Source organism: Gambusia affinis, linkage group LG13 (assembly GCF_019740435.1).
Source record: "Gambusia affinis linkage group LG13, SWU_Gaff_1.0, whole genome shotgun sequence".
Lineage (NCBI taxonomy): Eukaryota > Metazoa > Chordata > Actinopteri > Cyprinodontiformes > Poeciliidae > Gambusia > Gambusia affinis.
The window spans coordinates 14,617,999-14,643,446 of record NC_057880.1 but is presented as its reverse complement, the minus strand read 5'-3'; the positions used below and the strand labels follow the sequence as shown (position 1 = coordinate 14,643,446).

Genomic DNA, 25,448 nt, shown 5'->3' with positions numbered 1-25,448 from the left:
TATCACTGAAAAGAGGGTATCACCCTTTTTTTTATTAAAACTGCAAACATTTAATTCACATCCTCTTCAGAAATATCAGAAATTTGTTGCGAACTATTGCTATGTGAATTAACTGAACTGAACTGACAGTAAGCAGTTTGAGTATTTTACGCTTCAGCTTTCTGTTTGCTAAAAAGTTGAGTGAAAGCAGATAAACCCTATAAGATCTGAGAAAAAAGCAAAAAAGATAATCATTGCAACAACAACATTGTGCTGCTGGAGCAGAACTTGTGGAAGTAGAGTTCATTGCTTCAAAGTCTTCATGCAAGTATATTTTCTTCTCAGTTTACTTTTCTGGATGATACGAAAATATTATTGAAGAAGTGGAAACAGAAAATACAAAAACCAAAGTTTTCTTCCTCTAAAAGTAAAACGGTCAAGCGGTCTATTTACATTTTCTTGTTGCAGGCTGCAGTTGGGAGGGTGCTGTTAAATAAGCAGTCGGTGTGAAGCTAAAGCTGGTGTGGCTTCTGGCTGAAACCAGCAGGTGGGATATTGTGCCTTCACATTATCAGTCAGATGACACTTTATTTAGGTTGACATAGTATAAGTGGAGCTAAGACCCTGAAACCCAAAGAGTGGAAATTCATAAACACTAAGGTCTACTGTGTGTGCGTGAGCATGTAGCTGTGTGTGTGAGGGGGTGGTGGAGTGTATCGAAGCTCCATAAAGTCTCAAACTGCTCTGAGATACTTTCCACCATGTTTCCTCTTTCCTCTCCGCCAACAGGACAGCCTAACAAGGTGAGGAATCTGGGCCAGTTATACTCACCCGTCCAGTAGAAGGACTGCATTTTTCCGCGGTCGTCCAGCATTCGGGCCATAAAGGTGAGCTCGGTTGTAGTAACGTACAGACTGCAGGAGGGTCCGCAACTTGGCATGGTCATGAGCCAACTGGGTGCTGTTGACCGCACGACCCATCATACTTCGATAGGCATTAGGCTCTGGAAAGACGAGATGGAGCAGAATGAGCCAGCGTTTGTACAAGAAGCAGTAGGGAGGGGGCAGGGAATATTGTTGTAGTCAGATTGTGCTATCTTAGAGTATCCAACTGCCAGTAAAAAAAAAGTGGGGTTGAGGAGAGGTAATTGGGCAATTCGCCGTAATGTAGACCGATGGATGCAGTGTCAGGGGAATAGGCTGAGCACACATGGTGGCCTTGCACATTCATTAAAACAAAGACCGAAGGAAACGGTTTGCCCAAAAAGGAGGAACACTAAGCTTTTGCAGACCTACTGCTGTTTAATCGCTCAGATAATTCTTTGCCTTTCATTCAACCCCTATAAATTTGTCTCAGTGTCTGTGCTGCGTGGATGATTTGCTTGAAATTATTGCTTTTGCTACGGTTCAAGTCCTCACTGAAATTTTCTAAACGTGTAGATGAATGGATTTTGCATGATACTTTCCGGCTACGGCTCAAATAAAAGTTCACAACCAGAGATTCATTGCTTATGAAATCGATGAAGAAATATGAGTCATATTGCCGTAAAACATTTCTCCTGTTATTCTTCAATGAACCTGTATGTTTACCCATAAACTGCTACAAATTCAAAAATGTATCAGTGTAATGAAACTAATCTTTTCGTAAATGATGCATTAGAAATGCGTTTTTAAGCTTTGTCATAGTATGTGTTCAGTGTTTTCTGAATATTAAAATGTTCAGATATAAAAAAAGACAAAAAGATAAGAATCTTAACTTGTGTCAATTTCATCACTTTGTTGAAATGAACAGTGTCAAAGACAAAAGAGAGTTCTCTTTTCATGGCATGTAAGTTTTAGAAGAACAAATTTAAGCTTTAGATTTTTATCTCCACTAACAGGGAACCGACCCTCATTCATTTTTCTTCCTGACAGGAACTCCAAACACAGCCCAAGCTCAGAAATCCCCAAACCATTCAAACCAAGGAGCCTGGCGACAGATGGGATGTCTCCTAAAGATATCCGATCCTAACTCCACGAGTCGATCCTGACAGAAGCAACCGAGAGATCTTAAATCCACCCAGACTATGAGTGCGGAGAGTTGATAAACAAAATTACACAAAATCTTCTGCAGTCGACTTCTTCAAGCCTCCTAATCTAAAATCTCAGTATTTTGCAAAAATGTTGCCTTACCCTACATTTTGTCCACACATCCTGATTTTATACCCACAACATGAGTTTCACTGATAGACTGATAGACAAAATGAAAGAGCTGTAATATGAAAAAAAAACCTAAATATATATATATATATATATATATATATATATATATATATATATATATATATATATATATATATATATATATATATATATATATATATATATATATATACATGGTTTTAAAGTGTTGTCGGAAAAGTACAAAATACTCATATTGTATAGGACTGTATGGTGTGCAACATATCTTGGCTCTCATATTTCAAATGTTATGAAACTTGAATTTACATGCCGATGTAATATTTGGCCCGTTAGACAAAGTCTCAACACAGCAGATGCTCAAATAAGGAAAAAATTAGATTGTTTATTATATTAAAGGTCACAGAGTGATGGAGGCACTGATGAGAAAGACAAGAAAGAGGAAATCTGGCACATTGCAACTGTTGATCATCAGTTCCTACCAACAACAGTCGTCACAAGATTTTCTAGTACTCTATTCAGTTATTATCTGATCTAGTTTAATCTCATGTTTGCTCTGTCCACAATACATGGTTGCTTTAAGTTGAAATGTCTCAGAATCTCATTATATTAAATTGAAGTTTTGTGATTGCAACGTAATAAATAAAAAGTTGAAAATGTTCAAATGGAATGAACACTTTTGCGCCCTCTGATCTATCCTGGGAAAATGGTTTGCAGAGATGGTTGTAATTGAAATGTAGAAATGCTGGAAATAGACAAACCTGATAAAAGGAAAATATGTACCGTATTCACTTGCTTTATGCTTTTAATAGGAACGTGCCACCAAGAGAGGCAGAGATTTCTCAAAACCATATATCAAACTTGGCAACCCTTCAGTAGATGAGCTAAAGGAAAACCAAAGACGTATATTTTACTACAGAGAACAGTCTGTTAAATGACTACTGACAAGGTAGCATGTGGTATGCTGCTGTACTGACCGTTGCCCAGCTCCCAGGAGATGTTGTACTTCTTTCCAGCACCGTACTTCAGCAGGCTCAGTGTGGAGGATGTGTTCCAGGAGTTGTCTGGGTTTCTGTGCAGTGCGTTGAGCCCCAGGATCAGGTGCAGACCAGCGCAGTCGGCAAAGTTGTACAGTTTGTCTAAAGACCTGGCTGGGAGAAACCCACAAAGCAGTTGTAACTTTGATTCTTTTGATTCATTTGGAATCATATGACGATAATAGAAACCATGTGGAACTCATGGATTTTCTGGTTCTTGATCCCTGTCATTCTTTATGCTTGACTGTAGCTCTACAGTAGTATCTGTGATACTCTTTGTACAGAAACTATTGCATAGATTCTGGAAGCTGTATTGTCTGATGTCTATCATTTAATCTATTATGGTTACCTTATGTTTAAAAAGGACTGTACAAATAAACATTTGTCTGACTTCTTCTTTTAAATACTGTGAAATGAGAATTACTGACTTGCAGCAAAGACAGATTTTTGGTCCTGGGTAACTCTCCATCTGGGGTTATTTAGTTTGAAAGTTTTTAACAAAAATCATCCATGGATAAATTTCTTTAGAATCACTTGATGACAGACATGCTAATAAATTTCCTTGTTTTATCCTTTCTGTTTTGTTCAATTCTGAGAAGCAGCTGTGATATTTCTGGGTCAGTTTGACACAGAGGTTATTTAAAAGGTGCATTTTAAAAATCCTTTGTCTCTTCTTCAAATCTAAAAGAATAAATCCACTAAACTATTTTATAGTGTCTGATTTATTTGTGTCTTTATGCTGGAGCAATTTAAGTTGCCAGCTTTATCTCACGTTTCCCTATGTGCAAGCTGTTGCAGCAGTCTACACTGTCATTCAGCAGCCTCTTCAGTGAGTTAACAAGCACTGTGTAAAGTTGCCCGAGGCTGCAGACAAGCCATTTAAAGAGGAAAGAGCAGCAGAGCTAAAGTGAGTCTACTGAATAAAACACTCCCTGGAGAAGTTGTTGAATTACTTAATTGTCTATTTGTCACTTTAAGACTGAAATCAAAACATGTTTACAGTGGTGCACTTAATTGCAATGATTGATTTTCTGCAATAGTGAAAATACTTATGCAGAAGCAAGTATCAAGTTTTTGAAATATTTCTCTGTGCCTGGTGTTTTGTGGTTTACCACATTATTGTTTTATCTATTAAGAGAAAATGATAACCATACCAACCTGGTAATGTTCCACCTTTGTTACAGCCAATTAAGTTGGCTATAACAACTTAATTTTGCAATAATAGTCCTTCAACCTTTCACATCGGCGCAGAGGAAGATTATCGTCCTCTACTTTGGAAAATGGTTTTGACCATGAACAACCTGTTTAAGGTAATGAGAGCATTTTCATTTGATTTAAGTTTGGACACAAAATAGCCATATCAGAATCTTTGTTTGGTTTTTAGTGTGAGCCATTCTGGCGTGGACTTACTGTTCTTTTGAGATCATTGACCCAAGTGCAATGGAGCTTACAGTCCCAAATGTGTGATTTAAAGACCAATGATTCTCCTTTAGAAATTTATGCTTGAGAGCAGAATTCAAGGTTCCATCAATTATGGCAAGTCATCCATATCCTGAAGTATGAAGACAGCCCTAGAGCATCAAACTACCACCAATAAACTTCAGTTTCAGTTTTTCTTAAATGGTGTGCTAGGACAGGAAGCAGGTTTTCCACTTTTGTCTCATGAGCACACAGAATATTCTTCTTTTTTATAGTCATATAGGAAGTGAGGCCTGCTGTGCTTTAAATGTTGCTCTGGACTCTTTTGTGATATCCTGGATCTCTAATAGGTAATCAATCATTTCAGTAAGCAGGCCACTCATTGGAAAGTTCCCCATCGTTCCAAGTTTTCTCTTCTTGTGTACAAAGGTGCTCATTGTTTGTTGAAGTCCCAATGCTTACGAAATGGCTTTGTGACCATTTCCAGAGTGACAGATATCAAAGATGTTATTTCCCAGCTATTCTTTCATTTCTTCAGATTGGAAACAATTTGTTGTTTTTATGAGATCTTTTAGCCTACTTCATATTATCATATACTGTAGGTTCTATATGAATGATTTCCTGCTTCTACGAATCTGGAAGTGAAGGGTTAATGAATCAAACTGAACTCATCAAAGAAATATGGATTATTGCAACAAACTGAGAATTTAACAAAGGTGCCAGGTTTATACTTTACTCTGGCAACCTTTGCCCAAAACTGAAATTGTTTGATGGTCTGAAATATTTAAGTGACCAAAAGAAAAAAAAAAAAAAAAGAATCTTTTTAGGTGGTAAATACTTTCTACAACAGAAGTTATTTTGTAAAAATACAACATTCCTTATTGTTGATCTGGTAATATCTCTCTACAATTACGTGTCTGTAAGCATAGGGTGAACTTTGCGATCAAACTTTGAACTGAATTTGAAATGCATTTTAAAATCAAGTGTTTACCAAGGAATGAATGTTGGGCTGGTATGTGTAAGTTCATCTGCACACAACAATAAAGTTTCTTCAATTACGACATTCAGTGAAAATCCACATAGGCTGATTTTCCCATCATGGACTCCTGTGGTGTTGTGCCCCAAAAACGTTGAGCTCTAGACTGTTATGGGCCGCAGCTGAGTGCTCACTCATGTTAATGTCTCCTGTCTCCATTAGAATGGACTCTTCTCCCTGAGCAGGAATTTGGAGGCCCACCACAGATGTTGGCATATGTAAGAGTCTCAAAAGTATTTGTTTACATTTGGAGGTGTGATTGCAAGCTTCTCGTGGACACTTTCAGTTTTTGTTTTGAAATTTAATATGTTTGGGATCATTCCATTAGCCTAAATATTGCCCTGAACTGTGACCCACACTTCCTAGGTTCAATAGGAACCAGATGAATGCTGTCTTGATGGTTGCAGTTAAAATCGCCGCTAAACTCAAGGTTTCAGACCACCTTAGTTTGCTTAATGATAGATTCTTCAAACAGCTTGCGAAGACAAAAGAAAAAAAAAAAACCTCAGGAAGACAGATATCTAGCTGCAGAAAGCTGCAAGTTTCTTTAAAATTCCCACATTTAAAGCCACCTTTTTCATAACACAACCAAATTCTGAACAGATTTGATTCTAAATCTCGTATTTTGCACAATTTATTTTCTAATTTTATCTCCTGAAGAGCACTGATTTAACCCACAGTGTAAAAAGAGAGGCCAGCTCGCCTAATGCTTGTTGCACCTGGCATTAATCAGCTATCAGTAGGACAAAGCTTGAAAAAATTCTATGCCGCAACAATAGTTTGGTTGTGGCATACAAAGCACCGTTCACAAGCATATTTCTCCTGAGTAAACTGTCTGTTCCCCATCTCATTAATAACCAACAATAATGTTATTATCATAGCTACTATTACCGTAACTCCTTCCCTCTGTGGTTTAACCAAAGCGGTTTCTGTGTGCAGGAGCAGAGTGGAGGGCAACAGGACAGAGAAAGTAGCGCCAGATGTGCCTGTCAGGATGAGTAATTCCAGGCCTCTGCTCACCTGAGATCTGAGCACAAGGCAACCAGCCTTGTAGCAAGACAAAGTGAGCCGACCTGCAAACACATCGTCAATGCATCACTGGAGGCATTGCTTGGCTAAAAATACCTTTTCCCTTTTGGCAGGTCTACAGTAACGTGTAGAGATGTAGACATGTAGAGTCAAATAAACATGCTTTCAATTACAGTATGCCATGTTGGTTAGACTGGTTTCAGCTTAACCAACTTCAAAGAAAGAAATTATGCATAAACAAGTTACTGGCATTATAGTGGGTGAAATAATTACAATGCTTTGTAGATAACTTTGATTTAAGTTTATTTTTGTAACTTTTTACATTTCTCTTGTTTGTTTTTGTCTAACTTTATTCTTATAATTTTTTTATTTTTATTTTTTTTTGAGATTTCAAATGGTATTTTATGCCAGCTTAGCATGTTTAGTTTGTGCTCAAAGTGATCCCTGCATGTGATACATTCAGAAGTCAGAAGTGGTACGGTAACACCAGCATGTATCTAAAGAAACTAAAAATGGAGAATGGTGCATGCTCTATGAAAGAAAGCAAAGTTTGATCAGGCATTAGAAAATCCCCAAATACAAGTCATATTAGTTTTGATGAAAAGTATTCAGAAACAGAAATTTAAAGTTGCTTCCAATTGTTTGTCCTGTGTTGGACTTGCTCCTAAATGTTTTGGCTGTAGTGAAGAGGTGTTGTTTTTTCTTTCCTCTTGAGTGAAGTTTTTCCAGCTGTACACAAAGAGATAATACATGCAACTGATGAAATGATTAATCTCGGTGAGTTTCATTTGTGGCATAAAAGTAATATATTCTTACAAATTGTACAACTGTGATGGAAAGTGGGAGTGCATATTGAAACTGTTGTTCACCCCTCTGTCTTATAGTAAAAAGGTTCTGGGTTCAAATCCACCGGTGGTCTGTTTCTCCATTCATGTGTGGGTTGTCCCCAGGTACACTGACTTCCAATGACCAAAAAATATTCATGTCAGGTTAATTGGTTTCTCTAAATTGCCTTTAGAGGTGAGTGTGTTGTTTGTCCTGTATGACTTAGTGTTGCCTTGTGATTCACAGGTGTAGAGAGTGTAACCTGACCTGTCTTCTAAGCACTGCTGGAGATAGGCACAAATTTCCTGATCCTGCACAGATTAGCAAATATATACAATGGACATATAGATTGCTACTTAATTATTTATTAGTTAACACATTACATTTTTTGACAACAAACATGATTTGTTTGCTTTTTCAGTACTTATAGAACTTTATAGGGTGAGATATTGTTGTTAATTACAATACTTTCAACGTCACTAGGTTTGGTTTATGATATACAATGTAATTTAGAAATCATCAGACATTAGTGAAAAAAAAAAACAATCTCGATCTGAAGTACATATCTGGAGTTTTAGAAATGCACTGCCCATGGCGGCAGCATGTTGGAGTTAGTTCTACCACTATTATGTTAATTCTGAATTGTTCCTTCTGGAGAATTTTGTTCAGATTTTTTTTTTTTTTTTTTTGGCTGAGGCATTGCATATTTGGACAGTTATTCCCTCTGGTTTTGGATGCTTCACAGCTGGAAGATTTTTCCAAAAGTTGCTATGATGCATAACCATGGCAGCAAGTTATTGTTTTACAGCTGGATGAAGCTGATTTGTATCTGCAAAGCTCAACTCATACCAGAGCTACAACTCCAAATCCCAGAGGAGTAAAAAGGAGGCTTCATGAAGCCTTTAGGACAAAAGAGCAGACAAAGAAGGAGAATCCTCCAACCATCTCTTCCACTGATCATAAAGCACCATATCTTCAACTCAAACGTCTCTCTGCAAAGCTTTCTAACCATAGGCCTGATAGAGACTTAAAGAGAAGCAGCTAAATCAATCCACCTGTGGTCTGTTTCTCCATTTGTTTCTGAAATCATGCTGCCCTTAAAACGTACCTGTTGTCATGCCATAACAGTCATGTATGAGCATCTTGAGAGTGAGACGGTCATATAGCTAGTGACTTCAGTCAGAAGATTATTCAGATTTACAGCAAGACTGATGACGACCAGAGATCCTTCTTGCCAACAGCATTGACATACACAACGACTCTTTGAAGACACGGAAAACATTCTAAACGTTCATGTGTCACTTAAAGTGTAATATAGTAAAAATACTTAATTTTTAACTTACTTGATCAAAAGAGTTACTGTTTTATGTTATTTGTAAAATAAGGAACAGATTTTGTGCTTGTAGCCACTATAAATTCAGGATTTACCACTTAACAAATCTTTGTAATGGTGGAGAAAATGTTAGAATAACACTTAATGTAAAAGTGAAGAAATGAATACTCAACTCAGTATTCACAAACACAATGTGCAGCTAAAGTGAGATGCACATTTTTGATACATTCAATCACTAAATGTTACTAAATCGAGGTTGTTTTGTTCAACAGCAACAGCTGCTTAAAGTGAGAACACAATGTTTTAATTTTATAAATGCTAAATATGAGGAGCAATGCATGAGTTTATGATGTCAGAAGACATATTCCAAATTGAAGTTGAAACAGAATAAATTGCTACTCCAAGGGAGTAATTTTTTAAATGGTTGCAAATAATAATTAATTTGTTAAACCTACACATAAACTTACCCTAAATTTGTTGGTTAAATATTCTTATTTCCAAAAGATATGCATGTTATGTTGGAACTATTCTCTTGGAATCTCATATCTTTTTTTTTTTTATTTTACTCCTGGTTTTACTTCAAAACAACTCTTACTTTGAAATATCTAAATTTAGTCACAAAGTTTTCTAATCGTGCCACAATGAAGGCCTGTCTGAGAGGTCAGACTGTACTGTACTAACTCAGCTAAAAGTTTCTCTTTCATCTTGCAAACAGTACAGCCAAAAAACAAGCAGAGGAAACCAAGAGAGCCCTGTGTGTACATGAGTGTGTTTGTGTGCGCATCTGTTGCCATGCCTTTGCGTGTTTGTGTGCAGCGGAAAGAGTAGGGTCTGGATATTGTCAAGCTGTCTATCTGATAGAAAAACCAGTTCTGTGAAGCAGAGAGGCCGCTGCATCAGTCAGCGCTATGCCTCATTTCTAGAGCTCTGAATATTCCATCAAACACTTCAACACACATACATCCACGTATGTTGGGCCTGCATGCACTCACACAAGCACTGTTTGTTGGTTCACATACCACCCAAGAGAAACAGATACCCATTTTACATTTCAAACAAAACCACACTTGTATCTGTTGCTCAGGCTCCATCATCATCAATTACATTTGGCTGATTAGACAGGTGTTCATTTTCTGCTAATGCAACCTAAAGGGCCAGAAAGTTCAGGTGGTCAGAAGCGGGGTTCTGTTGAAAGATTAGGAGCAGTCTGTTATTTCTTCCTAGGCTCTTCATTTTCATGGAACAGAAATAATTTTTTTCAGATTTGTGACTAATAATGGAGTAATTTCACTAAAATATTGTAAAACAGAAATCTCAATGTTAAACCAAAGAATGTAAAAGCATCTCAAAGTAAAAAAATAAAATAAAATCTGCAAAATTGTTTTAACAAAACTCAAAATCAAAAGGCCATTTCATTTTCAAACTTTGGTTTTTATTTTATCAATTACAGAGTAATCTAAAATCTGGTCATTTAAACTTTTTTCAGAGCTCAATTTTCATGTTTCCATACCCAGCCACACTTGAAAACTGATGTAATTCAAGGTTATCTAGGAACCCCGTGTAATGCACTATGATTGAATAACAAGTACTGTTGTCATGTAGCGCTTACATTCCTTTACAAGAATTGAAGTGAGAGGACTGTGTTTTAGTGATGTCGCTGTATTTAGCGACCTTTCAGACTCATCCAATTACTTTTATGTTTTCCAAAAAAAAAGATTCATGACAAATTTAGCAACTTTCTCTGGTTTATTGGAGAATTTGGTGGCAAAACAGGAAAGCACAGATAGTACTGCCATTACAGCTATTAATGAAAACTGCCATGAGCCCCTCCCAACGCCAAAGCACTTCCAGGCAGTCAGTCTGACTAACAGCAGGCTCGACATGCAGTGGCCTGCAGTAGAGCAGAAAGGAGACCCACTCTACTCGGTTTTCAAATTGCAATGGAATCACACAAAACTGTCAATGATCCTGCTCTGGATTACAGTAAATATAGTTTCTTTTTTTTTAATGTCTCCTAATGTTTTATTTTTTTAAACCAAAACTGTTGCACCAAAATAAATCCCTGCATCCCTTTAACTTTGATATTATACAAAACTGATTTACTTAGTGCAGGTTCAGGCAAAGTGTTTCCATTGTTAAACTGAAATTATGAAATTATTTCAGAAAGTTTATTTGTGGTTTAAAATATTTTAGGTATTTTAATCACTTTTGTCTTGACAGTGTTGATACTGTCTATTGCCTGGAACACACATGAGCAAATATGAAAATTTGGTCAGCGGGGTGGGGGAAAAATAATTGGGACATTCCTAGTTGTAACACAAAGTCAAGACACAGTCCACAAACTTGATACAGATCAAACAATGTGGAAATGAATAAGAACAAATAATTATGTGACAACATAAAACAATAATTATAACAGCAGTCTAGAAATGCAGTTTAAAGCTGGTCAATCTAAAAGTAAATCCTGTGAACAGGAAGAGTTTTAGCTGTGACTTTAAGGCACAGAGGGAATCAGCATCCTGCGCAGAAGCAGGGAACTGATTCAAACTAACTTGAGGGTTTCATGCTTTTTCTACTCGAGCAAGTTTAGCCCCTGTTGCCTATGATTAAAAATGTTTGCAAACCTTAGTGTGTTAATCCCAATTCTTGATGCAGAGAAAGATCTTTTCTTTATATAATAATCATTAATCATGCATAACAGTGAAGTTCTATCTCTATATATCCTACATAAATTTGTGTCAGAGCAATCAGCATTGTAATAATCATTGCATGTGTAGAAATATAGTCACTTGCTTATGCAAAGCAGTTGCAGAAAATACAGAAGACTGGCTGCTTCAAGAGTTAGAGGACAGTGAGCTGAACAGCAGGAAGAAACGAGGTTCAAAGATCAAATTTAAATTTACAGAATTTGTAAAAGCTATTCTTGTTCTGGTTTTCGAAATCTGATTTTAGCATTGCTAATTCACTCCCATGTTTGTCATAACTTGTGCCTTGGGAGAAAAAGACATAGCAGGGATTTTGTTTTGTTCCTTTGTTTAATTCAGTACAAAAGAGTAAAGAATTCAGGCCAGACACAACAAACAGCCATGGAAAATCTTGATTTGAACGTTTAGTTGCAACAAAGTCTAACTGTAGTACCCAAGCAAATGCACACTCAGATGGACACACAAGAAAAATCTTGGCTAAGCTCTGGTCTGTTTTAAAACCACAGTCAAAACTGAATTCTCAAGGGATTCCTGCAGACAAGAAGGAAAGCTGTTTAGGAAAATTAATTTTGAGCTTTTTTGTGTGTTTGCGGATACTGTGTGCCTTTCCATATCTAAAAAACACACACTGACTATTCTGATTTCCAAAGTTCTTAAATAATGCATCATACTGGAGGTGTCAACACAATTTACTATGATCTCAAAAATATGCACTTTGTAATTAAAAAAAACAAAACTGATAGTGAGCAAAAAAAGGGCATGAAATTACATGTAGATATGCTTGTAATTTTTTTGTCAGCTGTGACAACTCGCATTGGAGAACATTGAAGTGTGCAGCAAAGTATACACGCTAAATTTGCATGGAAAGCTCAGTGGGGAGAGTCCACTCGAAGACTGTACATTAATCAAATTGTTCCTACTAGGCGGAGGTACAATTGCTGATGACAGTATTTAAGGCTTTTACCGGACGAATCAGAACATTTCCAATGTTTTTCTTTAACACACACAATGTGCTGACAATAGGCAGGACCAGTCATAAAAGATTTAGAAGTAAACTGAAAAAATGCCCAGAAAAAAGACAAGTGCAGCACATATATCATCAGTGCCTCCATTATGGTTTCAATCGCTTTCTCTACCAGCTCCTTCGGATCATCCAGCAACTCTCTGCCTTCTGTTTCTCATTGAAACTATTCCATGGCTAACCAGATTCTTTCGCCGCTGCAGAGAAAAGACACTGTGATTGAGGCAAGGTCATCTCAAGACTCACGTTTCCAATTTGCACTTCTTTCAGTAGATAGTCACAAAAGGTTATTAAAGAGCTGTCTGTGCAATTTGATCCTTCATCCATATACTAGGAAAAAAAAATCCGACCAACATGGTTTTATGAGTAGGGCTCAAAAAAGCTATGACTGTCGAGTGCTTTGCTAGCTTAGCTTCGGTGTATCATCCAGACGTTAACTTGACACTGGATGTTCGGGTTGTGCTGAGAGAGAAATGTGGTTTCAATAAAGTGCAAGCCTGGCCTTCTTTTACCAGCGTGTTACACACAACCTAGTGCCTATATGTTTACACGCACACACATCTCCACATGGACTCTTCTTCCATACAGAGTTTCTTCAAATCTAGCAAAACCATTCAGGTCAAACCACTTTTGTATCGTGGAAGAATGTAAGATATGTGGTGGGCACCTGTTTTCAATTCTGTTAGTAAAGGGGGACTGATGCAGGCGCGTGAGTTGTGTGTGGGTGTGTGTGTGTGTGTGTGTGTGTTTCAAGCAGAATGTGAGTGAGGGATTACCTCAATCTGTGAATTTGCTGTGACCAGACTTGCGTGTGGCCCCCTCCTGTGAACCCTGTGTAAGGAGACGCAGAGCAAGTCGACAAGGCCAGTGAGTAAGATGAGTGGTATGTTAACATACACTGTTCTCAATGTAAAGTACAACCACTCTGTGCTGCTGTGAATGTGTGTAAGTGTGTAGGCGTGTGCTCTAGCCTAGGCAACAACCCGCAGACAACAAATCAAAGACAGAGAAGTGGACAAAATAACATCAACTGTCTTTCACTAGTTTTGGGCTTTGTAACTCAAACCATTTGTAGGGGGGGAGATGGTGTGAGGAAATGTGTATGGGGTGTGAGAGGCTTTCACATCTGTTTGGCAGTGGTCGCTGTCTATCACTCCCTAATGGGAAAAGTACGCTTTTTAGATACTAATGACCTCAGTATGTTTGGCTTGTAAAGAAACAAGGTGTGCAAAGGTATTCTTTTCCCAGGAGAGAAACATCATCATGTCTTCTCCTTTTTTTTCTTGCATTCTGGTGCTACCTATAAACCGCAACCAAACATAACCAATAACATAAGGATTTTAGCAGCTGCAAGTTAGGCAAAAGAGTTTCTATGAATGATTGCTTTATTATAGGCTAAACACAATGTTTAGTAACTATAACGGAATAATTCTGTTTGCAATAAATTAACATCTAATTACCAATGTTTTATGCATTTGGAAATTCCTGTTGGTTCTTTTCCCAATGCCGTCCATTCCATCATTCAGCAACTCCTACCTTGGAAACACAGAAATCTTAATCTTAAAAGTGATCTGTCAAGAAAAAGGAGATATGAAAGCACAATGTTGCCTAGAAAGTAATTTAGGAATGGTGTTACCTCATACTTGTACCCTGAAGACCTTTGGCAAAACAAATTTCATTGGCAACATGGATGCAGATGCATCAATTCAATCTCAAAATCTCCAATTTTTTTTAGAATCAGGTTCTGGCTTACTTCATCAGGTGTGATCGTGAGGTATAAGCAGTAAAGTAATTAAAGAGAATCTTCCACAAAGTTCTGAGAAAAGATCATTGCATCGCACAAAGAAAAGGTCACAAAGATGTAGCAAAATCCGTTCGTAGAGATGCATTTGGAAGTATAATTCACAAGTTTAAAGTTAAAGGAACAACAGCTATTTGAATTTAGCAGATAGAGGAATTTATTGATGGCTGCTAACAGATTCCTGAGTAGGCTAGTGGTCAAAACCCTCCACTGATGTGAAGCATCAATTGGTGGCAGCAGCAAATGAGACTTTAGCTTCCACCATGAGGCACATTGGGTACTAAATGCCGAAGGTCTCCATGCCTGAACTACTAGACAGTCCACACTACTCAACAAAAAGCAACAGAAAAGTCAGCTCCACTTGCTAATAATAATATAAATAAACCAAAGACTATTTTTTCTAGTGTTGTGAATCCAGATTGAAATTTCTGAGGCCTATGGATCAGAGGCATAACTGTGGGAGACAAACTGGAACGCCCTGGCTTCAGCAAAGCATAATGGTGGATCAGTGATGCCCCAGTTCCTCTTTGCTGCCCCTGGAAACCTGCAACATGTGAAGGTCAGAATGAATTTTAATGAGGCAACATTAATGAACAGGAGTACTTTGCTCAGTTGGAGTGGGCTAAGATTTCTTTTAGTAAGCTGCCACAAATTGGTGACTGGTTATGAATCATGTCTGAACAACCGGTTGTTACATCTAAAAGGGACCTCAAACCTTTTTGAAGTAGTTAAAATGCTTTTAATTAATGGGGTAGAGGGATTTTGAGGCACTTTTAATGACTTTAAGTCATAAAAAGTAACCTTTTGTGTTCAGAGAACCAGTCATAATCTTAGTTGTGTTGGGTTGTTTAAGTAACTCTTGGGCGTGCTGTGGTGGCGTAGGGGACAGCGCGACCCGCATTTGGAGGCCTTGAGTCCTCGACGTGGCCGTTGTGGGTTCGATTCCTGGACCCGGCGACATTTGCCGCATGTCTTCCCTCCTCCCCCTTTCCTGTCAGCCTACTGTCATATAAGGGACACTAGAGCCCACAAAAGACCCCCTGGTGTGGAGAAGAAAAAAAAAGAAGTAATTTTTGTTTATATTGTTTAGCTGTGTCAGGCTTCATCAGCTGATGGTATGTGAAGTATGTTTCTTTCTACAAAAAACACCTGCACTGATCTAAATATAATATAGGTCTACGTATGAATGCGCAATGTACAACAACATTTATAATTCAATTGAAATTGAACAGGTTTTACAGAGATATCTCCAGGGTTGGTTTTTCTAGTCCCAACAAATGCCATCTTTAATACCTAAGAGCCTATCAGAATGTCGTTCTATGATTGCAAAGGTCCTGTTACTCATATAATAAAAAAAAACACCCAATAGTCAGAGAAAATAATAACCCTAACCCCAACCCCAACCCTATGATTAGACACTGTTAATACAGAGTATCTTATGACATCCAAACTAAAACTTCTCAAGAATATTATTTCATTTCCAGGAAAGCAATTAAGGGCCTTGCCGCTAACTTCTCTCCAACTTTAGCTAGAAAAACCAATTTAGATATCGGGCCATAATTGCTCCATTCAGATGGGTCCGGATTAGGCTTTTTCATAATGGGATTTAAACCTGCTTATTAGAAACACTTAATTTTATAACTTAAGTGAAGTTAATCTAGGTCAAATCTGCCAAAACGTAAAGGCAGGAAAAACAACCTGAATGTATTTGCACACTGAATAGAAAATACAAAAATGTGTTTTTCCTAAATGCGGAATATGAATTATACAGAATAATTTCAGTTGTTAAGTAAAATAGTTTTAACAAAAAAGGTGCAAAATGCACAGCCTGTGCAAAATGAAATAGTCTGAAGTTCAACAGCCATGTTTTGAAAATCCTCTTGTAGTTGTGGTTTTCAAAGTCTGTTTAACAACTTTAAGTCCAATTAGTGTCAGGAAAGCTGAGTGTTAAATACCAATGTCAGCCTCATACCTGACATTTTTACAAGTAGAGATTACTAATACTGTCATCTTCAGAACTGTCAGCTGAAAAGCTTCAGATCTTATCTGGATATCCATCTCATCACACACCTCTGCAAAACTGTAATTGTGAGCTGAATGCCTTGTCGTTGTAAAGAAACAAGCCTCTTCTTCAGAGATAGAGAGGGATACTAACCCCAGGCTGCTGAAACCCTGAACCATCAAAGAGTTTTGCACTTAAAACACTCTCCTTGCACAAAACACCTGCTTAAGCTGCAAACATAGTATGAATGATTGATTTCTGAAAGTTTTAACAACTGACTCTTTCAACAGCACCTTGAAATTCACCTTGTTAAAAAAAAAACCCCTTACAAATCAAGTCTTAGGCAAACAAAGCATTTACTTCAGTAAGAAAGACATCTGTTGCATTTGCAGTTTAGGAACGCTATCTTTGATCCCAGGCTCTATGATGAATGAGGCTTATGAAGACCAGATCCCAAGCAGGGCACCAATGCAAACACACAGGATCCCAGACTCCTTCATACTGGTGGAATAATCACCATAATCACGGCAATCATCATCCATTCTCAAACTATATCCACACACATTACTTATGCTTCAGTCAAAATGAGGGTCTGTCTTCAGATGAGCATACAGTACAGAGCCAGATTAAACACTGAGAATCACACTGCAAGACTTTTAAAATTAGCTGAACCTTTATAAAGTGAAATGCTGAGAAATATTGTAAAATATTCCATATGAATATTAATCTGTGCAGTTGTGTACTAATCAAGACATCTCAAGCTTTGGCAATTTTTGCAAAGTTAAAATAATGACTCATAATGATCCAATTAGAAATAATTCATTGACTGATGGGATAGTTTCCTATTTTAATAAATATTTTCTGAAACTTTTTACAACAAAACCATTACAAAAGAATTACAGATTGGCAAGGAAGATTAAGCCAGGAAAATCATATGCAATAGTGTATTATTGTGACCCATAGCATTAAAGACTGATGTCAGTCTCGTACCTGACATTTTTACAAGATTAGTAACAATGTCATCTTCAGATCCTATCAAAATTTATATTTTAAAAGTCACTTAATGTGTTAATAGGATATTGTAGTCACCTGTATGTAACAGGCCCTTGTAAAAAATAATAGTTTTTTTTAAAAGCTTGTAAAACTAAAGCACATTTGGGGTTGAACCCATCTTTTCCATTATTCATTTAATTACTGCAGAATTTAGGATTCTTGTAAAAAGAAAGAAAAATAGCACAACTCACCTTCAAAACGATGGTTAGTCCCATCTGAGTTTGTGCAGCAGCGCGTTATGACAAACTGTGATGAATACTTCGGCCAGATGTTTATGGAGAAAGAGAATGGGACTTTTTCCAACCATTCATCTTATCAAATGCCTCCCAAAGGGTTCCTATTCACTCTTGTGTGGCCACAGCTGCTGTGTTTTCTGATCTTGTCTTTTGGTCATCTAAAGCTGCATGAAAGAAATTTCATCTGTTCTCCCAGGTGATAGCATATAGTGTCTTATGAAAGTTATCATAAGGGTACAAACTTTTGCCGCCTCTGATTTTTGCAAGGCTTTGTGATAGTCGATCACTTAAAATTCCCTTAAAAAAAGATTGATTTCAATGTCACCAAATGTGGGAAAGGATCAAGGAGTGTGAATAATTCTGCAATAATTCTGAGTTTTTTCTTTCCATCTTATCGATAGAGAGTATCTAACCAGTAAAATTTTGAGCTGTTTTATTTGTTCTTGTGAATTTGCTGGATTTGACATTTATTTTCATGGTTTGTAAAACAAGTCTAACAAAAAACAAATCGTCAATGTTTGAAATCAATTTGGATCGCCTCGTGCTATTTTTACAAGTAAATGCCACTTCTATTAAGTAGAAAATCTCAACGTACACCGATCTTTCAAGTTGTTTTTGTGAACTCATACATCAGCATACGTACATTTGCAATTATGCTGTTTTACTGATTTGATGTTCACAATTTAGACATCATGGCTTGATGGCTCCACATGGAGGAGAGCTATTGCCTCACATGCCTTCAAGTTTAGAGTTTGTGTTTTGATCCCATGCATGTCCACAATCATCAGGTTTTCCAGCTTCCTCTCACAGTGTTAAGATGTATGATGGGTAAATTAGGCTACAAGCTTGGATAGACTCCAGCCCTCCCCCCATGAAGCTGAACAGGAGAACAGTGACTTGGAAAATGTGCAGTTTGATGGAAAACATTCAAGTCTAAATATAAGCAAGCATTTTGTTAAAATGATAAGTTGCATTATCTTGGGTTTTGCATACATGTATCAAGTATTATGTAACTATTTGAGACACAATACCATGTAGTAAATTTCAATAATCCCAAGTGAAAAAGTCATTATAAGAAATATTATTTCATAATATTAAGAAGATTAGCAAGTATTTCTAAAGTTAGGAAAAATAGGTTCAGATCATTATGCTTCTAAACAGTGTAATATTGGTCTGATTTTAAAATTTTGCTTAACCACAGCTGTCGGGATCTAAACAATGCAGAATAGAAATTTAGAAAATTTTAGAGAGATTGTTTATATTTGGTACAAAGAAATCTGAAATACCACACATGTATTTCAGATTTTAGACATGCAGTTGGGGCTTGCCACAGTGCATAAGCTGCCAGCAATACTTGGGAGTAAGAAAGCTGCTAACTTTGCATGTCTTTGCTATAATATGTTTTTGTATTTAAAGCAAGAAAATTCACAAAATGATCTAAATATGCCCACCACAGAAGTAAAACAAGGGATTATTGGAGACTCAGTGAGGTTAGTGATGGTTCTATGATGTACAATATAGCGATACTCCTCATATTTTAGCAAGTATAGAAAAGTTTTTTTTAAATTCTCAGAGCAGCGGACGGCTGGTCAGGTAACCCCACTCCCTCATTTTACATGTTAGAAAGTTAAGTGTGTTTATATCAGAAGAATGCATAGCTAGTAGATGTTAGCACATACCAACATCGGCCTGTTGATACTGCCGCCAGCCTCCTGCAATATAACAGCAACTTTAATATAGTTACACACAATTTGTTTGAGTTCTTACAAGTCCATATGGAGATGTTCAGATTTTTAAACTGGCAACGCACAATTTTCTAAGTTCTTTTTTGTTTGTTGTTCTGTGTCACACAAAATATGGCAGCACATCGTACCGAGTAACATTCTATTCACAATAAGCTTTTTTTGTGGCCAGGCAGGTCCTTTTAGAGCTTTTTTATATATAAACAAGATACCCAACAAAATCCCTGGCAACTTTCTAAACAAATCAGTTTTGTTGGGTTGCAGTCCTCTACCAACCCCCTTTCCCGCCGCAGGCTTAAAGAGGAAATTGTAGCACTGAAGTTTGCATTACAGTGCAGTAATGATCAGAGTCTAGAGTGTGCTCCAAATTTAGGGGCAGCTAATTAAACTTGCTGTGGCTGCACACATGTCAATTATTTTCTCACTATTAGAGAGGACAGAACAGCTCTGAGGCTGTTTGAGATGTGGATGTTGCTGAGAAGGCACTTCTGTCATTTCTTATGCTATCGTGTTGAAATTGTAAATATTTTAGCAAACATAACCCGTTCATAAAGGTCTGATAAAAGAAGTTTGGTACTAGTTTTTTCCTTCTAACTAAGGGGACTCTGAAAGGACACAACTTAAGAATATTGAACAAAGGTCCAGCATACTTAGACTCTCATGCAAGTTATGATCCTGAGAAGTCTGAACAAGCTCGTTTACACAAATTAAAGTGGCTTTCAAGCATATAGAAAAATGACTAAAATTACAATTTATTTGGTATATGATGAAAATAATTCAAAAGAGCAGCTAAACAATAAAAAAATGCATTTCCAGCAACAAATTCAAAATGAGCTATTCTTTTTATTGTATTTTTCTCATTCAATGAATGAATGAGAAAAATGAATGAATGATAAGCAAGGGAGATCATTAAATAGCACTCGAGATAAGGTCCAGCTATGCCAATACCTCAGGTGCTGAGACAATAATATTTGTGTGTTTTAGCTCAGCTGCATTCCTGTATCTTTTCTGGAGACAAATGCTTGAAGGAAGTGGACTGGACCAAGCAAGCTTGCAGAACCAGGCTATTAGTGCTGATATCAGGGCATGCTGGCAGAAAACCTATGTTTTTCTCTCTTCCAGGAGAAGGACTGGGTTGAGCCAAAGCCAGCCAAACATCTGCTCCTGGTTAGAGGTGTCGGCCCCTGCCATTCGAAGGAAAGGTTCACAGAGAAATTTCACTCTGCCTCTTTTTGCCTGGGCCACTTAGCGCAGTCTTTTACGTTCTCTCAGGGAAAGCAGGTCGGAGGAAAATACCTCAGAAGATGTAATTTCGATTTTCTCTTTTTTGCTGCTCTCTTCTGACCGAAACAAATTTCATTTTACACTTAAAGACTCATATAAATTCCTTCAATAACATATCGCTTCTTCACAGACACGCTAACCACGGTGCTTTAAAAAAATAAAAAGATAAAGAAATTAACAAAATGAAAATGCTTTCAGTAAATGTGTAACGAATTAATTGGTAGTCTTTGTGAAATCTGTATTTTTAAAATGTAATATATATTTTTTTTGTTTCTCACTGTTGCAAGTGAGGTCTAGGCTATCATTTGCTACATTTCAAATTTAATAGATTTTTACAAAAGTAATAAAAAGTGTGAGCACAAAATCTTGTTGAAGGAACATCTGAAAGAGATTATCTTTTATTTCCTTCAAATGTGTCAGAAACGTTGGTTATACGAATACCTCAAAGTACAGATGATGTTGAGTATGTCTGTCTGTGCTGCATCATCTGTCCAACTGGACTTCGATGAACTCAGCTGGGTCTAGAGAGAGTTGGTTCTGTATCTGTTGCATAAATAACATGTCTTGGAAGCAACAATTATGGGCATAGTAGTAAAGTTTAAGGTTAATTTATTTTTCCACGTTTGTCCAGCCCTGCCGGGAAGTAATAATGGTGTTCTTCTTTTAAAGAAAAAGAAAAATCTGAGTGAAAAGATGAGCAATGAGAGTCAGACTGTTGTGCTCAGTGGTAAATTTTGCCTTTAAAAACACAGTGATTAGAGCGGGCTATGGACCTCAATACAACCGTCAAATCCCATCCTCAATTTCTTTGCTGCATGTCTTCCTTTCAGATTACTGTCACTAGTGCCAAAAATTTATTAGAACAAACAATGGAAGCCTGGGGTACTGTAGTATCTACCCTACTCATCGCAAAGGTAAATTGTCCTTCCACTGAAACACGACCACTTTACAGTTAATGTTTCTAAATTATGTTGGAAACAAAAGGACTTCTTTCAAACCTTCCTGAATATGAAAATCTGGAACTCTGAGATGTTTGGTTTGAGACAATAGAACATTTTCCAAACCATTTTTTGAGTACCTGCATTTTTACATCTTAAGCTTAGAAAGATTAGCATAGTGATTGATTGTGATTAATCACAGCACTAAAGTGTGATTTACGACACTACAAAACATTTAACACAAAATACTGCTTCACAACACTGCATTCAAGATGCTGAAACTGAAAAACTGGCTAATGACTGGAATTGGATGTATTTTAGCCTAAGTTGCAAAACTTAGTGAAAAATTTAAAAATCTATTGTTGTTTTCTCTTCATTCAGTAAACACATCATTCCTGATTACTGCCAGGTCAAACGATCCACAACACTCTTTGACTTGGAAGTTGTAATTGTAGGAAGGAAACTAAGCTAAGTACTTGCAGTATCAACAAGGCGATTAAAATTGTATTCGGAGAAAGAGCAATCAATTATTGCTTCTTATGATTTAAGACACGTGCCAATCTGACCAGGAGTTGATCTTACCCCAGGCAACCACTGTACAATGAACAGGACAAATGCAAAAACAAAAATACAAAAGCTTGTGAGTCCTTAAATGTGATGATAGTGCAAGGAGGAAAAGATTGTAAAAGCATGACTTGTTTGAAACCTCTTCTACCTAAAACAATGTAGCAGAATGTTTTAGGTTTGCAAAGTTACATTTGAATGAACTGCATGACCTCAGGAAAAATGTCCTTTGGACAGATGTGAATAAAGTAGAAATGCTTGGCCACAGACAATGAAGTTTTTGGTGAAAACCACATATTCTCATAATCCTTGGGTTTTGTGTTATGGCTCTCTCTAATGTTTCTACTTGGGTAATTTTAGAGTTACTTTATCTTCACATTAGTGCTTTAATTTGAACTGAGTCTCAGTATATTCTTGTGTTAGTCATTTTGCAGTGATCAAGAAGGTGAGGCATCTGCACAACAGCCAAGTTGCAACTGTATCATGCAACAATATAAAGTGGAAAATCTGCAACAGAATTGCTAATAAAAAAAAATATCTTCAAGGTCTTGCAATGGCCCAGTCAAATGCTGACTACTTGTCTAATGATCTACAAACTTGTAGGAGGTGAGTAATATGTAATTCTGTTTAAACCATCATTCTTGTTGATTTAAGTAAAAGTGGATTGCTATCAAAAATAAAGTGACTTTCTACTGTGCCTGTCAAGTTTCTAAACTTTATAGAGATAAACCCAGACTATGTGAAGTTGTGTGTTATCACTTTGAAGAGTCAAAATACAATCCAATCACATTTTGTTACAATTAACAACACAAAAAAACCCACACAAAAACCCATAATGCAACGAATCATTGCTTTGGAAGGTAATCTGGACCTTCAGTGAGGCAGTGATTTCTATAAAACCTCAATCTGTCTTATTTTCTGACACCAAAAACAAAGCAAAGTGGCTAAACTTTTCCTGAAGCTGTGCATGGTGCTGCATATTCATGTTATGCATCAGGGATTTAAACGAAGGGAAGTTCATTCAAATAGAACATCTTTTTGTAATTAAATGAATTAAAGAAAATCACCTGCCAGAAGATTTAATCCAGGTTAAAAAAAAATACACTAGTCACAATCATTTGAAATAGAAGCTTCAGACATTTTGTTGCAATAACACCAACAACTACATCCTTGTGAAACACTATGGTGCTGATAGCCAATATGTGGGGATCTACTAAATCCCCTTCCTGTTTTAAAAGTAGAACCGAATACATATGGTAATTTTCCTAAGATAACTTTATGGAAAAGAACACAAAATGACAGCTGAAATTTCTCTATAAAAACCCCATGTATATGAAATCAATACGCACATTAATAATGGGTTAATAACCTATTCTTGTATCTCCAAAAGTCCCCTTGTGTCTAAAGATTACCGTTCTTATTTTAGTGTTTTTTTGTGTATAAACTCTTTAGCTGAAACAAATCTGTGAGCTGGGTTGAACTCTCTATGTGTTGACCTGAAAATGACTCGTATACGCTAAACGCATGGTAGTAGTAGTTGTTAAGTAAAGGCGGCAGAATGCTTATTTTTGGCTACATGTAAACATATTTTGATTTTTATGATTATGAAGAAAATAACATTTTTATGACATATAAAAGACAAGACAGGGTTTGTCATCAAGGAGGAATTTTATTGGTCAACTGCAAGTCGTTCTAAAGTAAAATACTGTAATGTACTATTCTTCACATAGAACTGAGGTTTTTCCCGTGTTTGACAGAGTTATGGATATTTCCAAATACCAGCCAGTTTTGGCCCCAAGACATCAGTTGTCTGCAATTAAACTGGAGATTAAGAGGTGTATCAGAGTCACATGCAGTCCAGGCATGTATATCGATAAAAGAAGGTTTGGTTTTATGATGAAAGTGATAAAACAGAAACTGTGGACTGGAATTTGTGTTTACATTGTTATATTGCAGAGCAGCACGTCATTGATGATTTTCAGTTATTTAATAAAAATAATTTTACAGTATTTTTTTGTTTGTTCGTCATGCTTTACCACCAGTGTTTAACCTAAATGTTCATATTCAGACATTTCTATGTGATTTAAAAGTTAGGAACTTCCTTTGTTTCAGTATGTTCCTCATAACCACTCCACAATCGAAAACTATGAAGAGCTATAAATCAATATTAATAATTCCAAATATTTCAGAAAATGTAATTTTAGAAAATATTAATTGCATTTTCAACTACAGCACTTTTATGAATGACAGAGACTTTTATGAATTGCTGCATTAAAAGACATTTATTTCAACTCAGTAAGTTGACACAGTGTCTTAAAAAACCAAAAACATCTTCATGCTCATGAGTATGACCTTATTCGTTACAAAAACTCCAAATGTGTTTTGAAAAGACGACGGGCAGAATGTTCTGTGCAGCATAATTAGGAAGCAGCTTCTTGTCATTTACCTCAGAGGCACATATGTTCTCTTTTCATGTGAAGGTCAGAGATCACAGAAAGCCAGCAGCAATATCTTTAGGTCAAGCAAAACTTTCTTGCTCAACAATTTAACTAGGTGAGACATGTTTTCACAGATGAAACATGCGTTTTCTTGATGCCGTTACTTTTTGCTGATAAGAAAATCAGCATTTTCAATCATTTCAAACATAATTCCTAACTTTAGCTTTGATTCAGTGTTAGTGTGTAGGGGATTTGTACATTATTTTAAAGAAAGATTGACTTTTGGAGGAAAAACACAAAGTTCTGTGTTATTGTTTTTTTTTAATTTAGTTATATGACATAAGCAAGATATAATGTTGTGAAAGGTTTATAGAAACAACCCTTTTTGTTAAAATATTTTCTTAAGAGAGCTCTGACAATGTTACCTGTGCTCCGAGCTTTATGGGAACCCTATTACTTGTGAATTTACTGAACCATGACTATTTACAGGGTTTTTTTAAAACCTTCTATACAGTTTTACACAACAGGTGTTGGTTGGCTTAGCGGGTAAAGACTGCTAGCTCTGCCCAGCATAAACAAAGGAAGAAAATAAATGTTAAACTTTCTTTGTTTCCATTTTATCAGGGAAATATTTGTTCTTTCTTTGCTCTTTTTCCCCACTGTTGCACATTCCTCACTCTTTCCACTCCTCTATTTCTTCAAAACTGTTTGAATCTCACTTAGTTCAGCCAAGCTCTTGTTTTCTCATCTGAAGGGTTGAGAGCTGAGCTGTGAATCTGCAGCTCAGCAGGACACCATCGAGTGATAAATGGCCTCTGACAAGGTCCAA

General features: G+C 36.7%; 1 protein-coding gene across 1 annotated transcript in view; it reads right to left on the bottom strand.

Moving 5' to 3' along the window:
• hpse2 (heparanase 2) overlaps window positions 1-25,448 on the bottom strand; it is a 64,208-nt gene that overhangs the window by 23,319 nt on the left and 15,441 nt on the right. The window contains exons 4-5 of the mRNA XM_044136201.1: window positions 3,134-3,307; window positions 811-982 (exon numbers count right to left, since the gene is read on the bottom strand). Of these exons, the coding sequence (XP_043992136.1) occupies window positions 811-982; window positions 3,134-3,307 (346 nt within the window). The remainder of the gene's footprint in view (window positions 1-810; window positions 983-3,133; window positions 3,308-25,448) is intronic.